This window comes from Phascolarctos cinereus, unplaced genomic scaffold (assembly GCF_003287225.1).
Source record: "Phascolarctos cinereus isolate Bilbo 61053 unplaced genomic scaffold, phaCin_HiC Scaffold_2;HRSCAF=192, whole genome shotgun sequence".
Taxonomy (NCBI): Eukaryota; Metazoa; Chordata; class Mammalia; order Diprotodontia; family Phascolarctidae; genus Phascolarctos; species Phascolarctos cinereus.
In genome coordinates this window covers 111,327,676-111,355,572 of record NW_027555625.1, presented here as the reverse complement: position 1 = coordinate 111,355,572, position 27,897 = coordinate 111,327,676, and the positions used below count along the sequence as shown (strand labels likewise).

Below are 27,897 nucleotides of genomic sequence, written 5' to 3'. Positions count from 1 at the left end.
GGTATTTGTAAGGCACTAAATAGTGTCTGTAATTGCTATGTAAAGACTAGCCAGTATTTCACCTTACCCCCCTCAATGTAACCTGGGAAACAATAACACTGGCTTCGTCTAAGTTCTGGCCCTCAGTCTTCTAAGTGAGCACTTTCTCTGGCTGTTCCTTCATACCCTTCTCATCCTTTCAGCTAAACTCTAACCTTCTCCAGGAAGCTCGTCCCAATCCACCTTAATTTTACTCTCTACTTAGCTTTTCTCCACATAGCAATTTAGCTGTTGTCACCCACACTGTTACCTCCCTGGAAGCAGAAACTATCTTTGGCCTTTCTTCGTATCCCCAGCACTTACCACAGTAGCTGGCACGCAGTAGGTGCTTAATAAATGCTTACTGACTGAGAGTAAGGACTGTCTTTGGCCCTTTCTTTGTATCCCCAGCACGTGGTGGGCGCTTAATAAAGAGAAGCTTAGTGATTACTCTTGGAATCACTAACTGCTACCCTGACCCAACCCAAGGGAACGAACGCCAACCCACCCTGCTGTCCTTCCAATACAAGAGACCACAGCAAGGGATCAGGACCCCATCAAAAGAAGACGAAGAGGTTCCTCTGAACCGACAGAGCGTCCCTTAGCCCTGGCCCCGCCCCTTCCATGCGTGGGGGCCTGAGGGAGCCCAGACGAAGGCGTCTCGAACCTGCCTTTCTCCGCCTCGCGCCTTTCTAAACGCAGTTAGCACGACCGCCTCGCCCGGAGATGACTAGGAACGACGCCAGTTGATTTAATAACCGGTCTCGCTCTTCCCTCCCCCAATTTGAGAACGTTTTGCTCTCCACGTGCCGCCTCGGGGCGGCTCTGGGGTCCGGCGCGCCACGGACGCCTCTCCCTGACGTCACTGCAGGTGCCTGCTGCGAGGCAGGACCCGTCGTCCCCGCCTCCGCCCTCCTCTGCTCAGGCGCCGGCTCTTCTTTCTGGAAGCTTCGTGGAGGCTTTGGTCGGACACAATCCGCGTCCATCTGGGGCTCCTGAGTCACCGCAGAATCGCGCCGAATCTCACTGACTATGCCGGAGAACATGGGTCCCAGGAACAACGGGCCTGCCGGAGGTTCCGGCAATCGGGGGAGAGGCGCTTACCAGGACCGAGACAAACCGGCCCAGATCCGCTTCAGCAACATCTCTGCCGCCAAAGGTAGTGAGCGCGGGGGCCGCGCCTGCGCCCTGCCGGCCGCGGGGGGCGGGCTGGGCCGGGCCTAGCTCGGTGGTCTTTCTGGGGTGAGTCAGCTTCAGCGTGATCGTTGCTCTCTTGGAGCTGCTCGAAAGGGTTTCGTTCGCCTCGGCCCCCGGCATGTGTCCACGATCGGTTACCCTACCCCTGGCTTTTCTCTTTTCCTACTCAAGACATCCTTTCTACCCACTCGCTGCATTTTCACAGATTGTCTCCCCCTACTTTCTCCCCCCCCAACCAAATACGTGGAATGCTCTCTCTGTTCATCTCCATCACCGTGACCTGGACTCCCTGGTTTCCTTCAAGTGTCCCAGCTAAAACCCCACCTTTTACGAGATGCTTTTCCGGCTTCTCAGTCTTTGTCCCTTTCCTCTTAGACTACCCTCAGTTAAAATTGTTAGCATGTTGTCTCCCTCATTAAACTGTTAAGGAGAGCAGGTATTGTCTTTTGCTTTTATTTATTTTTGTGTCCCCATCGTATAGCACGTAGTAGACGTTTAAATAAATGTTAGTTGGCTGATTGACTTTCTCCAAGACTGTGGCATTCACCAAATTTCTCGAATCGATGCTCTTCACTACAAAACGTGAAGGTCTGCTGGTGGTGGGCCTCAAGATCCTCAGAGTCCCATAGACTATTTGTGGCTACAACAGCTTGGTTCTTTTTTGTTGAAGCTACAAACTTGCAGCACTTGGGACTTGAGACTGATGTGCATTTTGTTCTTACTTATAGATTTTTCAAGTGATTTTTTTGGGAGGTAGCAAGCTACACTTGAGATTAATTACAACACTGGATATGAATCTTCACCTTTCATCTTGGTAGCTGTATGAGTAAAGGAATCTCTGAACCCTTTGCCTCTTTTGTAAAATGAGGAGCCATCAATCCAAGAAACATAAAGCACATTGTGTGTGCGAGACACAGTCATGGGTGCTTGTGATACAGAGACAATGAAGGGAGATAACTTTCTCCTGAGAGATGCAGCTAAATATATATGTATGTGTGTAGTTACACTAAATTGAAAAGGGCCCATGCTGTAACAGATTGGAAAAGACTTCTCTTGTTAAGTAGCATATGAGCTAAGCCTTGAAGGAAGCTAGGAGCTAAAAGGGGATGTGCAGTAACCATAGTGATACCTGTAGTAGCAACTTAATAAAGTTTCTGTGGGAGTCCAGTAAAACAATGTAGTGAAAGGGTATAGAAATGAGCAGTTAAATAGATTGTATCATAAGGGCACAGTGAGGATGGAAGAAGTGTTAACCTCTGCAGCATCTCCATCCAAGTACGTAGGAGGAAAAAAAATTTGAGGTTTTTAAATCATAATTAAACATTATCATGGAAAATCTGAATGTGAGCCTGGAGCTGGTTGAAAAAGTATGGTTTTATGTAGCTAAATTTAGGGCTTGTGGTTTGAGACTAGAAGAGGGATTTGTACTTGTGTGACATGCTAATTTAATGTAAAGAATATTGGATTCTAATCATCAAGAAACAAATTCTGACTATTTCTGCCATTAATAAGTATAGTGTGACTTTAACCCAAGTCCTTCCCTGGGACTTATTCTTCAAATGTGAGAGGTAGTTGAGATTAGAACTTTCAGTTCTAATGTTCTATCGTTTTTTAAGAAACAGTATATAAATGTAACCTATTATTAGTTGCAGAATGCCTTTTGTATAGAGGAGAGAATACCTTTTTACTCCCAGAGTATGATAGGGAACAGTTTGTTATTTATTAGAGGGAGGATTATTGCCTGTGAGAAGCAAAGGATATAGTTTGTCATTTCCATTTCTTTCCTGTACACCCTCTCCCCCCGTGATCTGTTAGAATAACAGACCTAGATAATATGGTACTTAGGACTGACAGCCCCAAATTTACAATGCATAGCATAACGTTGTATAGTAGGAACTCAATAAATAATTGTTTAACGAATGATCAAAAAGTTAGAAAAAATAGTATAAAATGTAATTTCATATTTAAAATTAAGTGTTTCTTTCCTAATTAATGAGATTTTGTGTCTAGAGTAAGATGGGGTGTGAGATACCTTACAGTTTTTTTTACCAGATGGGCTGAAAGAGGTTCCTGCTTAATCATTGTCTGAATATTTTCCTGCTTTAAGGAGAGGATGACCAGAAGGCTTCGGTACAATCAGTATATCCCCCTGGGCAGGTGGTGAATAACTGCATTATCATATGTACCTTCCCTCTATGGGCACTCTTTAAAAAAAATATGCCTTTAGTTTATAGATTAACTTAATAGGTTAGGCGTTTTAAAAAGTCTGAGAGTGAAACTGGAGGATGAGAACAGTTAGTCTTTGAAAGAACCACTCACCCATTTTCAGGGCTGTTTCCTTGATGCTAAAATTATAGGATTTGTAAAGATAAAGGATTTAGAACTAGAAGAGAACCTCAGAAAGACCTGTACCAGCTATTTAACTGTGAGCAAGTCATGTAGTTTTCTGAGTCTCAGTTTCATAGTCAGAAACGTGAATGATAATGTCTTGCAGGGTGGTTGTAAAGCTTAAATGAGATGATGTAAATAAATCTCTGTTAACTTGAAAGTTCTGTATAAAATGGCAGTTACTAGTATTTTACAGATGGGGAACCCAAGGCCCAAAACTACTTGTTCCAGACCACATGAAGTAGTAGGTAGTAGGGGCAGGATTTGAACCCAGATCTTTAAACTCTTAATTCAGTTCTCTTTTCCACTATGCCATTTCCTCACACCAGTTAGATGGCATCAGACAGCTTTTCACTTCTGAAATTCTATGCGCTTTAAGATTCTCTAAGAGAGGCATCATGATGTAATAGATAGGGAACTGACCTCAGAGCCAGGAAGACTTGGGGGCAAGTGATCTAACTTTTCAATGCACTCTAGGCAACTCTAAATCTGTAGAAGGTGCCAACTTGCATTGGTGGAGGGAGTTTCCTCTTTCAGAAATTTTCTATACTAATGAAGTTCACAGGACTGGTTCTCATCCTTAAGTAATGACTGCTTAATTCAGTTCAACACACAGTTATCAGGTGCCTGTGAGTATTGTATACTAGGTACCCAGCTGTTACAAAGGCAAAAATGAAACATTGACTTTGAGGAATTTTCTCTCCTTTTTTCCATGGGTGGTAGTTAATTACACATTTCAAGATGATTTTACATGCCTTAGTTGGTGGGTCATACTTAGCTTTTCTGAAAGTTGTGCCTTCCTGACACTTGAGTTAGATGTCTTAACTTTTAAAAGGAAATAGTTGGATGGGGGAAAGTGGCCTATAACAGCATTTTTAAAAATTAAAGTTATCTTTTTTTAATTCCACATTTTGTTTTGACAGTCTCACTTCCCAATAAGCAGTTCTTTCTTCCATTGTTCCTAACAATATTAAAAAATTAAACAAAGCTGTTTTATGTTCAGTCATTTGGAACCAACATTGTATTTAACCTGGATTCTGTTGTCTTTTAGTATATTATCTTTATTTTTATTGCTATAGTTTGCCTTCTCTACATAGTGTAATTTGTACTACAGCTAATGTTATACTGATTCTTCTAAATGATTTTAAGCTGTCATGAATTAAAAAAAGATTTTGTCCTTTGTTCCAACAGAATAAATATTCCGTTATTCCTGCTATGGTAACTTCTCAGCTATCTATGACTAAGTTGTGATTTCAGGTTAGGTTTAAGTACAGTACTTTATTTTTCTTGGTCTCTGAATATTGGTAACAACACTTGAGTTTATTATACCAGTAGCTTTAAAGTTCAAAATTTCATTTATTTTAAGATAGGAAGTAAAGATTGCAAAACTTTCTAATTTGATTCTTAGCATTCTGGTATTTGAAGAAAAGTAGGATGAGTCTACAAACTTAGTTTTCCTATTGTAATATTATAGAACTAATCCCAAGTACTGCACACAGTGGCTTTACAATGAAAAGATGAAATAATATGTATTTGGATTACAATAAAGAATGGCAAGACTTCATTATATTTGTGCTGGGATTACAGTTTATAACATTTGTTAATGTATGTGGTAAAATTGTACAGTTTTAAAATGCCAAAAAATAATATTTCTTGAATTTTTCTTCTCTTTCTACAGCTGTTACAGATGCTATTAGAACTAGCCTTGGACCAAAAGGAATGGACAAAATGGTAAATTTTTTAAAAAATTTGTAAAATACTGTTAATTGGGCTATAATTGCTTATTGGAAATGAGAAGCATTGTTTTTAAAGTGAAGATGTCTTATAAAGCTTGCATTAAGTGTTGGTGCTAATGATCTGAGAATTTACAGACCTACAAAATCAAGTATTGAAATCATGTAATAAAACTGTGAGTCTGGAAAAACCTATAAATCTGTACATCTTTGCCATTTATCCTTCTGCCTAGCTCCTCTCTTCCTTCCAATTTCATGATGGGAATCTAATCCATCTCTCAGCTGAGCAAAGATCATAGCCTGTTAGGACTAATTTTCAGCTTGCTGGCTTATACCATTCTTAGAAATAAAAAAGGTATCTTTGGGGGAGTTGGGGAAAGGAGTTGGTTTGATATATATACACGAGGACTTTATGCAGTGAGCTTCTTAGGGTATAAGCTTAGTAGTGAAATCTCTGGGTCAAAGGCTGTGGACATTTTGATTACTTTATTTTAAATGCTTTCCATTTTGGTTGTCCTGATTCACAGCTCCACCAGTAGGATAGGAGAGAAACGGGTGTGTTTGTAGGCTGCATGGAAACAGCCAGTAGATCATCTTTCATTTTGCAGGATGTGGGGTGAAACCTCAGAATTGTCTTGATTAGCATTCCGCTTGTTTTTTGTTGTTGTTTTTATTAATTTATTTTGATTTATCAACAATCACTTCCATAAGCTTTTGAGTTTTAAATTTTTCTTCCCCTCCTTTCCCCCCTCCCCAAAGATGGCTCTCAATCTGATATAGGTTATACATATACATTTCTGTTAAACATTTTTACATTAGTGATGTTGTAAGGAAGAGTTAGAGCCAATAGGAGGAACCACTAGAAAGAGGAAACAAAACAAGGGGGGGAAATAGCAGATAGTATGCTTTGATCTTGTTATTAGTGATTTGGACCATTCGTTCCTATGCTTATTAATAGCATGGTTGTTGATAGTTTATAATTCTTCTTTTGAGGACTTCATTTATATATCCTTTGACACAGATATCTGTCTTTTGGTATCTCTTGAGGAAAGTGCTTTTGGGAGTGAGGGAGAGGAAGGGGAAGATGAGACTGAGATATGTTCTTAGAAATTTGATACAAATATTTTTCCATGTTCAGCCACTTCCTTCTTATCCTAGATGCACTAAATTTGTGCAGAGGCCTGTCCATTTAATGCAGTCAAAGTTAGCTGTTTTATATTTTGTAATTGCCTCTATTGCTTGTTTGGTAAGAATACATTTCATAAACCTGAAAAGACTTACATGAACTGATGTTGAATGAAGTGAACAGAACCAGGAGAATATCATACACAGTATCAGCAACATTGTATGATGACTGACTTTGATAGACTTATTAACCTCTTCTTAGCAAGGCAGAGATCTAAGACAACTCCAAAAGACTCCTGATAGAAAATGCTATCCACATCCAGAAAAAGAAATGGAGTTTGAATAAAGATCAAGCATACTATTTGCTCTTTTTTGTTGTTGTTTTGTTTCATCTTTCTCATGGTTCCTCCCATTGCTTCTAATTGTTTATAACATGACTAATGTGAAAATATGTTTAATATGAATGTATACATATAGAGCCTATATCACATTGCACACTGTCTTGGGGAGGAAAGAGGGTGAGAAATTTTGGAACTCAAAAATCTTAAGGAAGTGAATGTTGAAAACTAAAAATAAATAAATTTTTGAAAAAATATATTTCATATCTTTAGCTATGAAAAGTATATGATCTCTTGCTTTTTTGCAATAGATCTTTATTATTCAGATTGTGTATCTATTTTGAATTTATTGTGGAATGTGATATATCTAGGGCAGTTAGGTGGAGCAAAGGATAGAGAGCACTGGGCTGGGAATCAGGAAAATCTGAGTTCAGATATGGTCTCAGACAGTAGCTGTGTGACCCTGGGCAAGTCACTTAATCCTGTTTGCCTCAGTTTCCTCATTGGAAAAAGAAATGGCAAATCACTCCAGTATCTTTGCTAAGAAACCCCCAAAGGGTTGACAGAGTTGGACATGAGAGAAAATGCCTAAAGAAAACATGATTTGTCTAAGCCTAATTTCTGGCCACCTGCTTTCCAGTTTTCCCAATAGTTTTTTTTTCCAATCAAAGAGTTCTTTCCAGAAGTAATTTATATTTTCCTGTTGATTAGACACAGTTATTGAGTTCCATTGTTCTACATCTCTATTTTTTAACTAATATAAAATTGTTTCGAGGTCTGGAAGTGTTATTCCTTCTTTTCCAAACCTTTTTTCATCGTTTCCCTTTCTATTCTAGATACATTATTTCTCTGAGTGAATTTTGCTGTTTATTAAAGTATCCCTTTTTATTGATACAGCATTAAAATTGTAAATTGCTTTGATAGTATTGCTTTTTTTTATTTAGCCATGAGTACTGAATATTTCTCCAGCTATTTAAGTCGGTCTTTATTTCTTTAAGGAATGCTTTGTAATTAAATCTGTGTAAGTATCTTGTGGGTTTCAGTAGGTTGATCCCCACGTACTTTATGTATTTTGTAGTTATGTGGAGTAAGATTTCCATTTCTGTTATTGACTTTTGGATTTTATTAATATATAGAAATACTATTAATTTTTGAGGATTTATTTTGTACCTTGCAACTTTGCCAAAGCTATAATCTTACTTAGTATCTTTTCTGATTCTCTGAAATTTTCTAAGTAAATCATTATATCATCAGTAGTTTTATTTCCTCTTAACCTATATAGTAATTTATTTCTTACTGCTATTACTAGGATTTTTAGAACTCTTATCAAAAAATAGCAAGGAGAGTGGTTGTCTATGCTTAAAGACTCCTATGTTAATTGAAAAACTTCTAGCATGTCCCCATTGAATATGATGCTTGGTTTTGGTTTTAGATAATACTTCTTAATATTAAAAAAAATTCCCTTTCAGCCAGTACTTAGTGGTGTTCTTAGGATAAGTGAATGCTACCTTTCATGAAAGCCTTTTTCTGCAGCTGTGACCGTCATGTGATTTTGGGTGTTGTTAATATCATGTTGATTGTTTTCCTAATGTTGAACCAGCCTTGAATCTCTAGTATAAGTACAATTTGATGATTTCCTAGATCAGTTGCTGTAGTATGTTTAACAGGATTTCATTTAAAATTTTAAAATCAACATTCATTATTGAATCTTAGTAATTATGTGAAAGAAAATGATAATGATGAAACAACATAACAGTTTCTGGGACAAAGCTAAAGCAGTCCACAGGGGAAAATTACATCCTTATAAACATGCATTAACAAAATCAAAAAACAGGACTAATTAATTTAATGTGCATTTTTTTTAAATTAGAAGGCTAATCTAAAATGAGCACAAAAGAAGAGATATTGAAAATGAGAAAAGAAACATACTGGAAACTAAAAAGGGTAGTGTGAAAAATCAAGTCAGCAAAAAAAGAATGAAAAAGGTGATAACACACACAATACCAAAAAAAGAAAAAAATTTATTCTAAGCTGCTACACATATGATAACAGAACTTGAGAACACAAGAGAAATAGAGGAATGCCTTCAAAAATATAAAATATTTTAACAGAAAACCAAATAGAGATAAATAATACAGCCTCAGAAAAGGAAATAAAACTAGCTATCAAGGAACTACGAAAAGGAGGGAAAACTCTTGGTTAATTCTATAAAATTTTAAAATAGCAATATCTGTGCTATACAGATTTGAGAAGTCACTCTTAACAGACTCCTTTTATCAAACAATTATAATCCCAATTCCTAAACACGGTAAAGTAAAGCAAAGAACTATACATCAGTATCATTAATGCGTATTTGAAAATACTTTAATAATAGTAAGAACTCAGTAAGATAGAGATCGACTGAATGAGTTCTAGAAAGGAGTAAGCTACAAGTTAGGAAATTTGGGTTTTGTTTGGAATGGAATTATTTGTTAAGTATATACTATGTGCCAGGCACTGTGCTAAACATTTTACAAATATTATTTCATTTGATCCTCGCAACGGCCCTAAGAGGTAGGTGCTGTTATTATCTCCATTTTACAGTTGAGGAAACTGAGACAGATAGGAGTTAGATGACTTGCCCATAATCGTAAAGCTAGTAAGTATCTGAGGCTGATTTGGACTCAGATCTTGCTGACTTCAGGCCTAGTGCTCTCTGTCCACTGTGCTACCTAACTGCCTCTATTTATGTGTGATGTGTGGTGGAGAGACTCCATTTTTCTGATCTTCGGTTTTCTAATCAGTAAATCAATAAAGCATAAAATAAAGGCCAGTGTGAAGGTGTTTGGGTGTTAAGAAATTGGATACATTACAAAAGATAATATGAACATTACCATTAAGCTTTTAACTGAGTAGAACATTTTTAGAAATCAAATTAATGTTGATTAAAGAAATTTTGTCTTTTTTGTTTTGTTTTTTAATTTAAAAAATTTTTAGATTCAAGATGGAAAAGGTGATGTGACCATTACCAATGATGGTGCTACAATTTTGAAACAAATGCAGGTCTTGCATCCAGCAGCCAGGATGGTAAATATATAGTTTTTCTTTTACATGATAAACTACTTTTTAACCTTAATTTAAACTTCAGTTTATCATTTCCATGACATCTAAGTATGATGAACATTTGTTACATCTTCTTCCATACTTTGAGGATCTATGAGTTTTGTTAGTGTGAGCATTCTCTCCACTGACACAGTACATTCCACTTTACAGCTGTAATGGTTAAAGTTAAGGTAAACTGAGGCACAATGTTCCAAGCACAATCAACACACACAAGTAAAGTGTGAATTTACCAATGAATAAGATCCTTAGCTTCCTCAGCAAAGCCAGGACTCCAAATGAGGGGCATAGTTCTCTTTTATACTTTGGGGAATACAGAACAAAGAATAGTACTTCATAGGCAGGGAACAATTAGGATTGGTTAAAAGCTCAATATCATGAATGGTGAAATCAGTATGATTGGTTATAGAGCTGAGGCATGGGGAACAATATGATTGTTTGGAAATTGGAAATGAGGGGCTAGCAGTAGCCCCCTCCTTCCCTCCTGTGACTAAGACATAGTCATCGTTTGAGCCTACCTGCAAGTTTAAAGATAGTAAACCAGACTTTTTTGGAAAGCACACTAGATGTCCTTAAAGGATAGCTTAGTTGTACAAAGGTGGTAGACCATACCCCATGGTGGCTACCCGCATTCCCAAATGATAACAGATTTCCTTGAGGCAAGAATAGAAATGATTAGCAGGAGAACTGGATTTAATTTAATTTATTACAGGCCTCCTGCATTTCTGAACTAATTTCGGAGATAACCATGATTTAGGCAGCACTGGATAAAATCAATTATAAGATCAATAAATAAGACACAGAATCAGTCTGATCATTTTGTAGTTTAGCATAGGCTTAAAGCTTTAATGGCTAACCATTGAGTTTAGGATCAAATGCAGACTCCATTGGGCAGCATTGAATGTACTTCACAGTCTGGCTCCAGCCTATCTTTTCAAACCGAGTATAGATTACTGCTCTTTATTCTGCACTTAGACTAGCCAAGACATCCTACTTGTTCACCTTATGTGACATCCTAATCTTTTCTTATTGTGCTTTTGCAAAGACTTTCCCTTTATGTCAGGCATATTCTCTCTCTGCACATGTCTTTTGGAGCACCTAGTTAACCTTCAAGGCTTGACTCTTGTGCCAGTTCCTTTAAGAGGTCTTTCTTGGTTCCCCCAATTTTGAGTCTCCCCCAGCCTATCACTTTATTTCTTTTGCTTTTATACCCTATTTACTTATTTGTGAATGTATTGATATTTTAGTAGGACCCCCTCTAAGGGGTGTTACTTTTGCATTTGTATCCTCAACATTCAGCACAGCCACTTTTTTATTCATTTTCATTAATTGATTCAGGAATCACCGGCAAAAAAAAAGTCCCTATAACAAACTTAGTTATGAGCCTCTCAGAACTTAACTAAGTTAGCTCCTGAATAACTGGCATCCAATCTGTGACCAGGCCCCTGTTCAAAACTGTTTCTTCAAAAATGTATCATTTCAGTATCAGTAGTACTCTCAGACTCCTCCACTTCATGGTAGAAAAGTTTTTTAGTCTTTTTGACTTCCATATTCCAGTGCTGACATTCATTACTTGGTGGCTAACCTTCTAGGGACTATCATTGATCCTCGATATCCTGGTCCTGTTCTTACTTTTTCTACCTTGGTAGGACCTGCCAGAGTTTTAAGAATACACAGTTAACTCCCATGCTATGATGAGGCAAATAAATAGCCCTTATGTAGAGAAGTGAACATTCTAGAATCAATTAATGATCATGATACATGACATTCTGTGCAGCTAGGAAAATACAAATTCTGTTATCCCTCTTCCTCCTGCCCTACTCCACATGCTTCTCCTGGCCCCAGCGTGGGGCTCCCCCCTCACCTCAGCCCTCTCTAGTTTTGCAGAATTTTCCTTCTTAATGCTTTTACTACATACCTTGGGAGATGAGGAGTGAGGAGGGGGGTAACATTCATTCTCTTGTGGAATTTTAAGTTTTCCAGAAAGGCAAATTTATGACACTATAGTGCTTAGATTTTTTTCCTCTTGCAACTTGCTTTTGCATTGAATTTTAAATTTGACATAAATGCACATGCTGAAACCCGTTCTAAAGCTTTAAGTGTAGGCAAAGCCTCGTGATCTTGTCACAACTATCAAAGTACCTTAATAGGACTGTTGACCTGTTACTTAAATCAGGTCTTGATGTGCCCTGTCACTTAAAATTGGGCAGATTTCCATATTTTCTTTTTTAGTTGGTGGAGCTCTCCAAAGCACAAGATATTGAAGCTGGTGATGGTACCACATCTGTTGTTATCATTGCTGGATCTCTTTTGGATTCCTGTACCAAACTTCTTCAGAAGGGTAGGTTGAGTTTGTATTATTGCTAAGTAGTGGTAGGATAAAGATGATTTTCTGTAGAAAAGTTATTAGGGTTTATTTTGGAATAATGAGGTCTTTCAGTGGATAAGCCTTATTTTTCCTTTACCAATTGCAGACTAGTTTTTCATGGAAAAAAACTTGATATAACTCAACCAATAATGTAATTTACTTTTTAAAAAATGTCATTCTTAGGGGCAGCTAGGTGTAGCAATGGATAGAGCATTGGCCCTGGATTCAGGAAGACCTGAGTTCAAATCTGGCCTCAGATAAATAACACTTATTAGCTGTGTGACCCTGGGCAAGTCCCCATTGCCTAAACAAAGAAAACAAAAACAAAAAAAGTCATTCTTAAAGTAGCATAATTGTAACTATTAAAGCAATGTAACAAATGTGCAATAGTAAATAAGATGTAGTTCTAGTAATTAAATGACTAATTAACAACTTGAGTTTGAAACTTGACAGGGATTCACCCAACCATCATTTCGGAATCATTCCAAAAAGCTTTGGATAGAGGTGTTGAAGTCTTAACCAAAATGGCACAGCCAGTGGAACTCAGTGACAGAGAAACATTGCTAAATAGTGCAACTACTTCACTAAACTCAAAGGTACGAAGAGTTAAAGACTATTGGAATTGTGCCCTTTTGGTTTTGTTGAAGAATCTTTCCAGTGATATGAAAGCTGAAGAAATGGGGAGATTTTTCTTTGCTCTTAGTTGGAGAAAAACATTATTGTAGTTGTGGAGCAACATTTTAAGACTCTCTGCTTTGTTTTAAATATCAGAAACATCTCCACAGAACCTTCTTTATGTTTGTAAACTTTTAAGTGCCATGTAAATGTGACTTTACTCTTGTTAATCATTCAGCAAATTCAGAGATTAACATAGTAATGCTTAATATTTTACTGAAAGTTTGATAACCCCTAGCATCTTAGCATCTTCAATTTTCCTGACTTTCCTGTTTTAGCTCCATTCCTCCTCTCAGTGCTAGACTCATACATTTCCCTTGATCTTTGGTCATGGGTCCAAGACTAGATTGTGCCCATAATGATTGCCTTTTCAAATGTGCTAGAACTATTCTGCCAGTACCTTAATGTTGAATGAAGCTTCTTGCTATTCTGAACATGCAGGAGGATGGTAGTTGATACTGTGGGACTGTGAGTATCCAAAAGTACTTAGAGCTGCTTTATGCCAGTATAGTATGTAATCTGTTTTTGAAAAATTAAATTGTTAATCTTGTTTTTGCTTTAAAAAAAAAGTTAACAAAGTATTGCTGAGAAACTTACCTCATCTGTAATGCAAGTAAGATAGTGTTTTTATAGTAAAAACAATTTTTTAATTTCTCCAAAACTGTTTGGCATTTTTCTTTATGTTTATCATTAGAGAAGTGTTTGTCACAGTTTTCCTTTACCTATTTTAAAGCTGACCTTTTTAAAAATTAAATATTTCTAGGTTGTATCTCAGTACTCAAGCCTGCTTTCTCCAATGAGTGTAGATGCCGTGATGAAGGTGATTGACCCAACAACAGCTACTAGTGTAGATCTTCGAGACATTAAAATAGTTAAGAAGCTTGGGTGAGAAAAATCTATACTTAATACTTTCATTAATCAAAGTGAATGTTTCCAATGAGCATGATTTCTGTGACAAAAATAGAATCAGATAGTAGGACTAACAAATATCGGGGTTTTCCTCTTTTCTGGTAGTTCTATCATTGTGAGAATTCTGAATGTCTTGATGGCAGATATGAATTTGTTCTCTTCATCTCATTATGTTAGGGGAATAAGATGAGACATGCCCATGATTGGGGCCAATATAAATTATAAAGGTTCTAATATTTTTTAAAAGTTTGCAACTTTAGGTTTAAAACGTATATTTTTTAATACTCTGTTTCTTATTTTACTTAGAGGGACAATTGATGACTGTGAACTGGTGGAAGGATTGGTCCTAACTCAGAAGGTGGCAAATACTGGCATAACCAGAATTGAGAAAGCTAAGATTGGTCTCATTCAGTTTTGTTTATCTGCACCTAAAACAGATGTAAGTAAATCTGATTTCTGATTGTTGCCACTATTTGAGTAGACAGATTGCTGAACACCAATAAATGGGAAAGGGCCTAAATCACCTTAGTGTCTTTAGCCTGGAGAAAGCACCATGTTAGTGTATATAAAGTCAGCGTGCCAGGTAATCTTCTAGCAATGCCATACAAATTACATTTCCCAGAGGCATAATTTAAAAGGATGCAAACACAGATAATTATCTCCAGCTTTCTGTCACCTTGTTTGCTATGACAGACATAAGTAAAAACAAGTAGCTGAGTCTGTGTCTCTTCCAACATTTCCACTTGTAAAATATTACTTCATTCTTACCTATGTAATAGTCTTCATTATTTTGACAGTTAAAAGGACTGTCATGACATCTTTTTCCAGATGATCGAAAAAACTTAAGAGTTGGAAGATGATCTCAGAGGTCATCTAGTAGTCTAGCCTGTGCCTCAGTAGGGATCTTAATAATTCCTGAGGAATGATCTTCTAGCATTTTTAAGACCTCCTCTTGAAGAAGCGCATTCCACTTTTGGACAGATTTAGGAATTCAGTTAGGATGTTTTATATCAAGCTGTAGCTCTCTGTCCTTGACTCTGAGTTCTCCTCTCTGAGATCAAGTGGAGCAAGTCCAATTTATCTTCTGTGGGTCAACTCTGAATTTAAAACTATCTTTCATGGGTGCCTTATTCTGAACACTGTATTTATAAGAATGCATCCTGAGATCACATTAGTGTTCTTGGCTGCTGTGTCTCCCTTGGTAGAATGTAATCATCTTGGGGGCAAGGACCAGCTTTTTGTTTTTCTTTGTATCCCTAGTGCTTACCACAGTGCTAGTAAATCCTTGACAGATGCTTTTGATGATGAGGATTCTGTGTTGAATCATATAGCCATAAGTTGGTGAATTTTCTCCCACTTGGAAAATAAAATTGAATTTATTAATAAAGCAAGGTATATAGTTTCCTAAAGTAGTATAAGTCTTAAGAGTTTTTAACCAACAAATGAAATTTATAGAACTGAATTGTTTAAAACTATTTTTAATGCTTTTGAGAGTTATATCTTTTGGAGCTTTTAAAAAAGATAAAACATTCTTGCAATGCTCAAGATCATCTTTATGATTTATATATTTTTAAAAATACATTTTATTGGTGTCTTTCGATTTTTTACACCAGTTATATCTTTATATTATCCCTTCCTATATAAAACCTTCCCTTATAACAGAAAAACAGTCAAGTAGAACCAACAATGGAACCACATCTAACAGAATTTGCAAACCATGGTTCCCCACCTGATCAACAGGAGTGAATTGGGTTTTGTCAATTATTCTTTGAGGTTTTTACATTTAACCTGATGGTAGCTACCTTTTAATGTTTTTGTTTACACTGTTGTGCTTTCCTTCTTCCATAATGAGTTCATAAGATCATAGAATTAAGAGGCATAATAGACCTTGGAGGTCAGCTAGTCCAACCCTCTCATTTTACATATGAAGAAATAGACTTTGGGAATTAAGTGGCTCGCAAAAGGTCACACAGGGAGGAGGAGTAGAGACAGCATTTGAACATGAAATCTCAAATTCTAAAACCAGTGATTTTTTTTTTCGTGGCACCATAGTGCCTCATACAAGTCTTCCCATGTTTCTCTGAATTCCTCATGCTCAACATTTTTATAGTAGAATAATTAATTATAATCATTTCTAATATGCTTTTTAAAAGATTAAAATGCACAATTTTCATATTCCCTTTCAACAGATGGATAATCAAATTGTAGTTTCTGACTATGCTCAAATGGACAGAGTATTGCGAGAAGAAAGAGCTTATATTCTCAATTTAGTGAAGCAAATTAAGAAGTCCGGATGTAATGTACTCCTCATACAGAAATCTATTCTAAGGTAAGTGACATGAAATACATCTTCTTTAAGATTTGAAAACTTATTTGACTTTGCTTTCTAATAAGATATATATATATATAAATATGTTAGTAGAACTCTTATGTAGTCAGTTATAACCCAAGATCCAGGGCTGTCCTATTCCACAATACATTCCTGAGGTAAATTATAAGGCAGCTCCTTTTTCTCCATACAACAGTGTTGCAGTCAAGGAGTTCTCTTCCCTGACCGTAATCTCAAGTAACTCGGCACCAAAAGCAGGTCATAAAAGCAAAGCTAGAACTACTCTAAACCTTAAGATTTAGGTTTGTGGAGATAATTTGGATGATGCAGAATTCTTAAAAAGGTAATAAAAAGCTATCTCAAAACATATTTTGATCATATCAATATGGCCATTGTGGGAATTTGTTTTGTTTGATTATTCTTATTTGTTATGAGGGTTTTTTTTTCTCTTTACTCCCCCCTCCCATCCCCTGAAAGTTTGAGGGAGAAAAAATTAGTGTTTTTTAATTGAAAAATATTATGTTTCATTTTAAAAACAGAAAAAAGTATATTCTGATACCTTTTTCCCCTCAGATTTCCATATAGAAAGCAGAGATATATAAGGTCACTACATTAATCTTAACAGCCATCTCATAGTACAATAATTTGTGTTTATTGTTGATGGTAATGGTGATTTTTCAGTATTACTATAATTAATTCAGCATTTAACTTAGTTTTCATTAGTTTCATATCAGACCTAATGAAAACTAGTTGGAAAACAAAAAAGGATGGCTATAGGAGAGAATCATTAATAGTTCTAGGATATCTATAAACCAGTGACATAAATTTTCTCTTGAGTGATTACCAAAACAAGCATAAAAATTATCAGCTGAAGGAACTGATTAATGGGTATTAATCAAGCGGCCTTTAGTAAATGGAATTTTATAGTAAAACCATGAAAATTTTAGGTGAAAAATGTTTTAATTAGTGGACATATTTAAGAAAAGACAGTCTTATTCTTTAAAGTAGAAGACATTTTAAGGTGTTAGAATGCTTGGAGAGGAGAAAAGAGAGGCAATGTGTGAAAACCCTTTTTAGAATTCAACAAACTATCTACTTTGTCTTCCTGATGCTATAATAGAAAGTCAGATGCCCAGTAGTGCCCAAGAGCATTTGGAAAAATGTGGTGGGAGAGGGAGCTAGTTCAGTGAAAAGACTGATCAGCACTTCATATTGTTGGAATTCAGCCGGCTTCTGAGCAAATAAGCACAAAGGTACACACTGAATACAAAGTGTGAGCAGTATGATAGGGAAAATCAAGTCCAGAAGACTGAACTGGCCCTGTAGAAAAAAAGTGGTACTAGCATTCTTTCTAAAAAATTTTTATTCTTAATTTAACAGAATGCTCCCCAAAAAAAGAGAAAACATTTTCATTTACAAAATAGGTCAGGAAGAGTATTGTATGTGAAACCACATACCTAATTGCATGCCTTCTTGCTTAAAGAAAGCATAAAATAAATTTAATATGTTCTTTTCAAAGTCCTGCTTCTCTGTTTCCCTCTAAACTTCTTTACTGCTAGCTTCCCTAAATCTCTTCCCCTAAATAAAAAACAGGAACAAACAGTCCTTTTAACAGTTAAGTATGTTCAAGCTAAACAAATCTACATATTTGCCGTGCCCATAAATGTATGTGTTGTTCTGCTCCTCAAATCCATCTTTCCTCTATCAGAAGGTAACGTGTTTCATTGTTCTCCCTCTGTAGCCTTGATTGATCATTGCGTTGATCAGAGTTAAGTGTTTTTTATGTATATGTATGTGTGTGTGTATATACACATACATATATGTATACACACACACACACGCACACTTTTTTTTTAAGGCAGTTGGGGTTAAGTGACTTGCCCAGGGTCACACAGCTAGTAACTGTCAGGTGTTTGGTCTGAGGCCGCATTTGAACTCAGGTCCTCCTGCTGGTGCTCTATCCGCTGCGCCATCTCGCTGCCCCAAGTCTTTTTAATATTAATGTTCATTTTAAACAAATTTAGGAAAGCTCTGGTGATACTAACCGAGCAAGAGGATAGTTTAGGGATTATCCATTAGGTTTCAGTTTTAGCTAAATATGATTATAAAGCAAAGGACATGATAGACTCTGCACTAGGGGTGTCAAACATTTAGAAAACCACAAATTAACATTATTTGTGTTGTATTTTTATTTATTTGGTCAGACATTTCCCCATTTTAATCTCGTTTGTGAGTGTCTCTGAGGTGTGACATTTCTGTCCTCGACTATGAATTGATGAATTTAGAATTCACAAGATTTTATCCTATGAGTCAACCAAAAGTCTCATGAAATGTTTCTTGGAGCCTGGATAAAACCAGCATAGCAAGACTATTAAAATTACTAGATTTAATTGCCCCTCATTAGCTAAGAACCTCATATGGGGTAGCTGTGTGGCAAAGTGGATAAAGCATTGGGCTTGGAATCAAGAAGACCTCATCTTCCTGATGAGGAAGTTCCTAATCCGTAAAATGTGCTTTAGATGGAAAAGGCAAACTACTCTAATATCTTTGTCAAGAAAACTCCAAAATTAGGTCATGGAGAGTTTGACCTGACTGAAACAACTGAACAGCAAGAAGAACCTCACATTTAAAGTATCAGCAGTTAATGTTTAGAGATGGTCTAATAATTATGTAATTCTTGACATCGTCTGCCCTTTTTCTACCACTCTGCCAACATCATTGCAAAATGTGGAGGAGTTTTACCTATTGATGGGTGCCATTTTGTCTTCTCTTTCATGGTTTTCCTTGAAAGATGTAAAAATTGATATCTTTGTTCTACAACTTTAATTAATAATTATTAAGCATGAAACAGTGTACTCACCTAAGGGGTTTGTACTGGTCATTCTCCTTGACAGTGGCAGAGTCCAAACCAAAGTGGTATTACTTAAGAGTGGTAAGGTCCCCAAGATGCTTCTATTGGAAGAGGACATGCTGATTGCATTAAACCCAGAAATATTGTAAAATTTCCTAAATGAGGTCCCTGGTGAGACATACATATATCTTGAATAGCCGCTATTCGTAGACAGTGACTTGAGCTCAGAATTGAATAAGAATGTGGACTAGAGTGCCTTTGGGAAACACACATTTCTTTTAATTGACCCCAGGCTTCTCCCTGAAATGATGATTCATCTTTCAACAACAGTGTCCCTCTGGTCGTCCTTCTATGAGACATAATATCTGAAGAATTATCACTCAAGAGGGTAGTGTAGAGTTGCGTGGTAACTATGAGCAAACCATAACACATTACAGATGAAGACTTACGTAGAAGTGGTATAAAAGGTGTTATCAGAGAAATGTATAATTGAGGGGTTGGGGGAAAGCTGAGTTGTTTATGCAAACAAGGAAGGACAAGTGCTGAGTAGACAGCCTTCATTCTCTGGTGGTATCCATACGTTGCTGAAAGAGAGGAAGGCCTTAGCACATGGGTAAAGCCCCTCTATGGTGAGTGTGTGTAAGTAATTATAGTGAGATGTACATGGATTGTGGTGTACATTATTGTAGGATGTACCCACATCAATAGAGGCAGCAGGGTGGTACAGTGAATAGAGTGCCAGGCCTGAAGTCAGGACAGGCTGAGTTCAAATCCTCCCTCAGACACTAGTGACTCTGGGCAAATCACTTCACCCTGTTTGTCTCAGTTTCCTCATCTATAAAATAAGCTGGAGAAGGAAATGACAAACCACTCTACCATCTGCCAAGAAAAGCCCAAATGTGGTCACAAAGAGTCAGGACTGAAATGATTAAACAACCCACATGAATGAAATATCAGAGATTTTTTGTAATTGTAGAGTTCATACTAGCAAAAAAATCATAACACCCAAGGTATTTTCTTTTAATTATAAAAATAAAAGTTTTCTTTCTAATTGGCCTTTGATTATCTGTACTCTGTATTTATTAACATTTTGGAAATCTGACCTTTATTTTTACAAAGGATTTTGAGCTACCGAATTTTATACACAGTTAAAACAACTGTTAAATGAACAGCTAAATTACCTGATTAACTGCTTGTTAATAATGGTGAAAGAAAACATAAAGCAGTTGAAGAGAATAGAGCTTTTTTCTAATATTGACAGGATCACTTATGGCATTTCAACTTTTGGCTTGTTCTAGGGATGCTCTTAGTGATCTTGCATTGCATTTCCTAAACAAAATGAAGATTATGGTGGTTAAGGATATTGAAAGAGAAGACATTGAATTTATTTGTAAGGTAAGCGGGGTTTTTTTAACCCTTGTAAAATGTGTTTATGAGTTACATTTTGCATTTTTATAAACATTATGTTTTATGATTGGACTATTTTTACAGACAATTGGAACCAAACCAGTTGCCCATATTGACCAGTTCACTCCTGAAATGCTTGGCTCTGCTGAGCTAGCAGAGGAGGTCAACTTAAATGGTTCTGGCAAACTGCTTAAAGTAAGCATGTACTTAAGTTTTAATTTGCTAGCTTTCTTCACTCCACTAGGTAGCTAATAATGCTGCTACTTGCTGTAGATTACAGGTTGCGCAAGCCCTGGAAAGACAGTTACTATTGTTGTTCGTGGATCCAACAAATTGGTGATTGAAGAAGCTGAGCGTTCAATTCATGATGCTTTATGTGTTATTCGCTGTTTAGTAAAAAAGAGGTAATGTATTTTGTCAGTTTTACCCTTTGATAATTTTGTAAATGATTTCTATGTACTTTGGCTATGTGTTTATGTATATTTATATAGACATGCATACACATGTCCCAAAAGTTTTAGTGTGTTTTTTACACTAATCTGCATTAGTAGAGGGTCTTCACCTCAGATTCCCTAAACTGATGAAATTATAGGCCTGGATAGAACAAATTTTAAATGCTGTTATTGAGTAGTTACAAGTAGTAAAATATTTGAAAGATGTTCTCTTAATGTTTGAACAGTTGTTTACTTGGGGAAATTAGCCATAAGCCTGTCTTGTCAATTTCAGAGCACTGATTGCAGGAGGTGGTGCTCCAGAGATAGAGCTGGCCTTGCGTTTAACCGAATATTCGCGAACTTTGAGTGGGATGGAGTCATACTGTGTCCGTGCTTTTGCAGATGCTATGGAAGTCATTCCATCTACTCTAGCTGAAAATGCAGGCCTTAATCCCATTTCTACTGTAACAGAATTAAGAAATCGACATGCTCAGGGAGAGACCACTGCAGGGATTAATGTCCGAAAGGTAATAATGTTTTTTTAATCAGTAAGCAAGGATTTATGAAATATTTGCATTATGTCAGTCAGGCATTGTGCTAGAGATGGGGGATAATGAGACCAAAGTGAATAATCCCTCTCCTCAGGGGGCTTCCATTCTATTTGGGGAACAATGTCTATGTATGTATGTACATAGATAAGATATACAAAGTAAGATTTTGTGGGGTGTGGCACTGACAGCTGAGAGGGGGAATCAGAAAAGTGTCTCATGTAAATGCTGGCACTTGAACCTAGTAGTGAGGAAGGTGTCAGTGCAGAGGCATAGAGAAAGGAGATGGAGATTATGTGTAAGGAATAGCCAGTATGCCACTTAGGAGGGAAATTGTTTATACGTATAGAAGATAGGCTGGAACTAGATTGTAAAGGACTGTAAGTGAAAAAACAAAAGCATTTGTATTTGATCCTAGAAACTCCTGCAGCTGTAGGATTTTCGTTTAGGCAGCTGTGTGAGAGATGAATTCAAAAGGGTAGAGAAAGACTTGAGATAGGGAGACTACTTAGGCTGTTGCAGTAGTCTAAGCAAGAATTGATGAGGGCCGAAAATAAGTGGTAGCCACATGAGTAGAAAGAAGGGAATGGATAGAGGAAATGTCGAGGTAAAATTGGCAAGACTTCATGTAGAAGAATTGAGGATGACTGATTTTACTTCAAGCAAAGTACTTGACAAATAACATAAGCACTCTATAAATGAATTAACCTTTTTTGTGCTATGAACATCTTTAGAAACTTGGCAAAACTGTACACAATTCAGAGTAATATTTTTAAATGCATGGCATGCACAGGATTACAGAGGAAGCCAATTTTATTGAAATATGGCTGTTGATATTTTGTTAAAGTTCAGATCCCAGGTTAGGAACCCCTGATAGGCATGCTTAATTGTGTACAAGCTTCAGAAATAAGTATAGTATTCTTTATAAGAACTAATTAGGGGGGCAGCTAGGTGGCACAGTGGATAGAGCACCAGCCTTGGGTTCAGGAGGACCTGAGTTAAAATCCAGCCTCAGACACATAACACTAGCTGTGTGACCCTGGGCAAGTCACTTAATCCCATTGCCTGTCCTTTAAAAAAAAAAAAAGAGCTCATAAGAATTAATTAGGAAAGCAAGTGTGAAATGAAAATAGATTCATCCTGATGTAGCTAGAGGGAGTTTCTTTTGGCATGAATAGTGAGGTAATGTCTGGCAAAGCCTAAATTTGAGGAAAGAACTGCTGAAACTTGTCACAGAATGGTATAATGCAGGATTCCTTTTATGATTTTTTTTAAGGCAATTGGGGTTAAGTGACCTGCTCAGGGTCACACAGCTAGTAAGTGTCAAGTGTTTGATCTGAGGCCGGATTTGAACTCAGGTCCTTCTGACTTCAGGGCCGGTGCTCTATCCACTGTGCCACTAGCTTCCCCTATAATGCAGGATTCCTAACCTCTCGGATCAAAGTATTTAGCAGGAAGACATTGTGTACACATGAAATAAGTAAACTGCCAGTACAAGGCAGCAGTATACATTGAATGGTTGATAGGAGCCCTGTAGCTGAAGAGTACTAGACCAATGTAAGAGAGGGTGGTCTTGTTAAGAGCAATTCAGTGGCATGGTGGATAAAGCATTAAACCTAGAGGCAGGAAGGCCTGAATTCAGATATGACCTCAGGCACATGTTTCCTTTGTGACCCTGGGCAAGTCTCTTAATATCCTTGTGCCTCACTTTCTTCATCTGTAAAATAAAAATTATACAACCTACTTCCCAGGGTTGTTAGGAAGATAAAATGATATATTTCCTTAAAGATGCCATAAATAGTAACTGTTGTTACTACTGTTGAGAATGTGGTACTTGATTGAAGCCTTGAAGTATGGGTAGATCTGGAGGCAATACTAAGAGGGCATTCTAGTCAAGGGATATAAAAGTATAGAGAGTGAAGTTATGTAGGCAAAACTAAGCAAACATCTTCCTGGGAACATATTTAAATTGTAGTTTTGTTTTGGAAGAATAGCAAGAGATAAAGTTGCAAAGGTAGAGCAAGATCATATGATAGAGTTGAATGTAAGGCTAAGACAGGATTTTGAATGTCATTCTGTAGGGAAGCCATTGCAGGTTTTGGAATGATAGATTCATGATGATGAAATAGGTGGCTTTGTTCAGGATTAGAGACAAAGAGAGACAAATTAGGCAGCCATTGAAATAACTCGTGTATATTGATAAGGGCCTGATGCTGTTACAGTGTAATAGAAAAAAGTCCTAGTCAGAAGGCCTGGACTCCTATGCCAACTCTGGTGGTTACTTTGTAACCTCTGACAGGTTACATCACCTCTCTAAGGCTATTTTCTCATTTATATAATAGGGATAATACTTGTTCTATCCATCTTACAGGGTTGTCATGTGGAAAATACTTTGTAAACTTTAAAGTATTGTATAAAATGTGAGTTATTAATAAGGTTCCAGCTGTGAAATGAATAGGTTGGTATGAAATTTGAGACATAAAAATACATAGAACTGGACAAAAAGACTAATAATGAATGTAAGGGAAAGTATTGTATTTAATAATATCTATAACGTAGAAAACATTCTTGGAAGAAAGAAAATAGTGAAATCAGTGTTTCCCAGTTTTAGTTGAGATCCTACCAAGGCGTCTTAGGAAAGAACCTGACTTTGAGATTTTTTTTTAACATTAGACTAAAGAGAAAATCAGGTTCAATGAGCTTTGCCAAGGGAATAATGATTAAATTGTCTTTGTTAATGTGTCTGTTAAATAGTATACATGATAAAAGAAAAAAAATATTAATTTCCAGGGTGGAATTTCCAACATTTTGGAGGAGCTAGTAGTTCAACCCTTGTTGGTGTCAGTCAGTGCTCTGACCCTGGCTACTGAGACAGTCCGAAGCATTCTCAAGATTGATGATGTGGTAAGTTTTAGATTCTATTTTTGTGATATAAATTCTTGTTTAGAAATTAGTTGAGGCATTTTGAAAAATTAGAGTAAAACAGGCAGGCAAATGAAGTGCTAACCAAAAGTTCCTGAGAAATTCCATTCATAACACAAGAAAACTTGATTCTACATGCAGAATAGTTTTTCTGAGTAGAAATACAGACCTCATTTCTACTTAGGAAAAAAATAAATAAGAGGTTACTGTTTCAGAAAGAGGCTGGAAACCCATATGGATCAATCACTACTTTGTAATTGTTGTCCATTGGCCTTTTCCTTTTAGTTGGTAATAGCATTTTAGTGATTAGAGACTTAATGAACTATGGGTCCAGTTTCTCTGCAGTTTCAAGTAATTCCAATTATAACTAACTTAACATCATTAATGTTGTTTAATGGTTCACAAATAATTACTCTACTAGGGATTGAAATTAGCTTATGCTGTCACCCACTGGTTTTAACAAGGAAAAGATGTTTTTTGTTGAAAATTTTAAAAGGCGCTAGACCTTGAATAATTACCACAAGAGCAATGTTATTTGACTAAGTAGAAGGGAAATAAGATTACTGAGTTAAGGGTGAAGAATATGTGATTTGTGTGTAATTGAGAGAAAAATGAACAGTTGTCAACCCTTGACTAAATACTTTTTAGGTTCCTTCTGACATTGGGCATTTTGTGCCCATGTGATTCATCAGAAGTGGGTAGTTGTCATTTATTTTAATAATTTTGGGCAGGTTTCCTATTAAATCTTCCAAGACCTTTCTGTTCTTATCTAGTAGACAAATAGCTACCTTAGTACTCTCAGCAGGGAATCAACACTTCCCCCCTTTTCCTGTCCTCTGCCTTTTTTCTCTTCTACCCAGAAGGAGGAATTTTTTCATCTGATAACTTCTGTGGCTTTATTGTATCATTTTTTGGAGGACAAATAAATAGCTTCTTCCTCTGAGCATCTAGCTCCCTCCTCTTCTGGAAGAGCCTCAAATGAATTTTTGAGTTCTAACTGTACAGCTAGCTGTCTGTCTCTTCTGGAAATGGATGATTGTCCCCAGTAGGGGATGGAGCTAGAGCAAAGGAACCTTTACAAGTTTCGGGGCAATGAGAAGAGTAAGGTATCTGAAAGCCATGCCATGTAAGAAACAAAGTAATTATAATATTACCATAAAGCACTTTGTACTCTTTAACTCATCTAATTGTTAAAGCTGTGAGTTAGATAGCACAAATATTACATCTGTTTTTCCCCAGGGGGAGAAACTAGGAATAATGGGTATAAGTGGCAACAGCAAATTTAGGCTTCTTGTCAGAAACACCTTCCTAACAATTAAAGCTATCCACATGTCAGTAGGCTCTGGGGGTAGTCACTTCCCGCTTACTGGAAGCCTTCAGTTATTTGCTGGATGATCATTTGTCAGCTATGTTGTAATGGGAAGTACCTTTGAAAGTACAGTCACTTCTGCTGTAACTTGACATTCCTTTTTCAAAAAGCACTCTGCTGTGCAACATGAGCAATAAAAAACACAGGTCTTAGGGGGAAATGGGGTTAGAGTCACAATACTCAAAAATTTCATCAGTAACATACTTTATAAAGGTGGGAACCTAATATACATGGTAGCATGGTTTTATACATGTTAAATGATTTAGTTAAATAATATAACTATATAATGGCAGGATTTATAGACCCAGGCTGCTGCACCCTGGATCCCATGAGTAGAGCCTGACAAGGTCTCATGTAAGTTGGGCAGGTTGAAACTCCAACCTAAGAAATCAGAAGTCAGAGCAGAAAGTGGAAAAGGGCTGGACCAGCCCTCCTCACCTCCAGCCACTGCACCAGAAGATGCACAATAAATGGGGCACTTTTCCTTGAATAAGACCTGAAGCTTGCCTGTGGAAATGAGCATCCCAAAGGGTTAAAGCTTGTGAATTATTGTGAAGCAGTGTAGTTTTCTGCATTCTCACCCATAAGCCACCTTTATTTGTGCTCAAAATGTTCCCTAATGAATCAGCCTTGGAACAAATTGAAGTTTTCAAAACAAGTGTTTTAGCAGAATTGTTTGTAGTTGGATTAGATGGCCATTGAATCCTTTCTAACTCTAAAGTTGTGATTCTGAGGCTTGACGTAACCTGCCCCAAGTCATACACAAAGTTTCAGAGCGAGGACTTGTGTACAAAACTAGTATTCTTCCTGCTATATCATGATAAACCCTTGAAGCTGAAGAAACTCGAAAGTATAGTTGCAAGGACTACAGAGAATCCAATTGGGAAAGAATAGCAGAGTGCTATGCTAAACTAGGGGTTTTGAGGGGAGAGGGGAACCTGACCCCTATACCTGAAATTCATGCCACTAATTTGAAAGGTGCAACAGGAGTTTAAAATATTAGTGTGTTACAGTGGGAAAATACAGAAGTAGGAATTAGGATATCCAGATTGTAGTACCACTTCTGCTGCTAAAAGACTAGCTGTCTGATTGTTGGGTGAGTCACACATCAATTCTAATACTGATTTTCCTCATCCGTGAAATGAGGTGATTTGACCAGATATTTTAAAATTCCTTTTTAACCCCATAATTCTTTGATTTTAGGATTTTAAATTCTTAATATAACTTTTTTCTTCAGGTGAATACTCGGTAATCATGTTGACATACAGCATCTGTCTGATACTGACATATATTTGCAGCTGTGGTGGAAGAGTATTGCCCTGTGGAATACTTAGTAGTTTGGAAGACTTTGTTTTCTGAGTTCTTACACCTGGGCTTCCAGTTGTCATCCATCTGAAAACTGTCGATACAATCTAATAAAAATAGTAAATATGTGGTTTCAAGAAAGCAGATTTTGTTGTTATTCCTGGAATTCTTTCAAAAGTTCTATGAAAAATAAAAACAGCTGTACCTGTTTGTTGAGTGCAATTGAATTTCACATTTTTTTCTCAGAGCAACAAGTGATCTTTTTGCCCCTGAATTTAAAGAATAATTATTTAAGTTTAAAGAATGATCAAGGGGGGCTTACAAATAAGTGGGCAGATTGTTTAAGGCTTTTGTTTTCCAGCTAGCAAACAAGTCAGGTCAACAAGCATTTAAGGGCTTATTGTGTGCTAGCCATTGTCTTAAGCACTGGGGATAAAAATACAAGCAAAAGGACAGTCAGAGTACCCCTAAGAGGGAAAAGAAAATCAGGACAAGGGAGCTGAAAAGTTCCCTTGGAAACCTCTAGGTGCTGTTTTGGTGAAGGCCAGTGAATGACAGATGGCTGTTTCCTTTCTCAAAATGGAGTTTCTAAGAACAACTCATCAATGGGAAAGTGGGGCTACAGGGCTAGAGGGCAAAAATATTGTTATGTATCTGAATTAAATACAAGGTAACCTGTATTTGTATTATTGATTTAGCCATCTCAATTAGTGTTATTTTCTCCCTTGGCTCAAATTGTCTACTTTTGATGTGTTTTGATGTTTAAGAATTATTTAGTACTGATTTCCAAATGTAAGGTGCTTGCATCTAGCATGAAAAGGGCATAGAAAATATATAAACTAACCATCTACTATCCCAAGCATGCCATGCTATTATTTTAGA

At 36.8% G+C, this 27,897-nt stretch overlaps 1 protein-coding gene across 1 annotated transcript; it reads left to right on the top strand.

Moving 5' to 3' along the window:
• Positions 1–902: 902 nt before the first annotated feature.
• CCT4 (chaperonin containing TCP1 subunit 4) lies at positions 903–27,237 on the top strand. Its single transcript, XM_020985484.2, has 14 exons — positions 903–1,177; positions 5,282–5,334; positions 9,776–9,865; positions 12,131–12,239; positions 12,720–12,862; positions 13,705–13,826; positions 14,157–14,289; positions 16,040–16,179; positions 20,329–20,425; positions 20,522–20,632; positions 20,711–20,841; positions 21,164–21,398; positions 24,210–24,323; positions 26,948–27,237. Exons 1-14 carry the CDS (start codon positions 1,051–1,053, stop codon positions 26,960–26,962), a joined length of 1,620 nt encoding a protein of 539 aa, XP_020841143.1. The 5' UTR covers positions 903–1,050; the 3' UTR covers positions 26,963–27,237.
• The last annotated feature ends 660 nt before the right edge of the window (positions 27,238–27,897 follow it).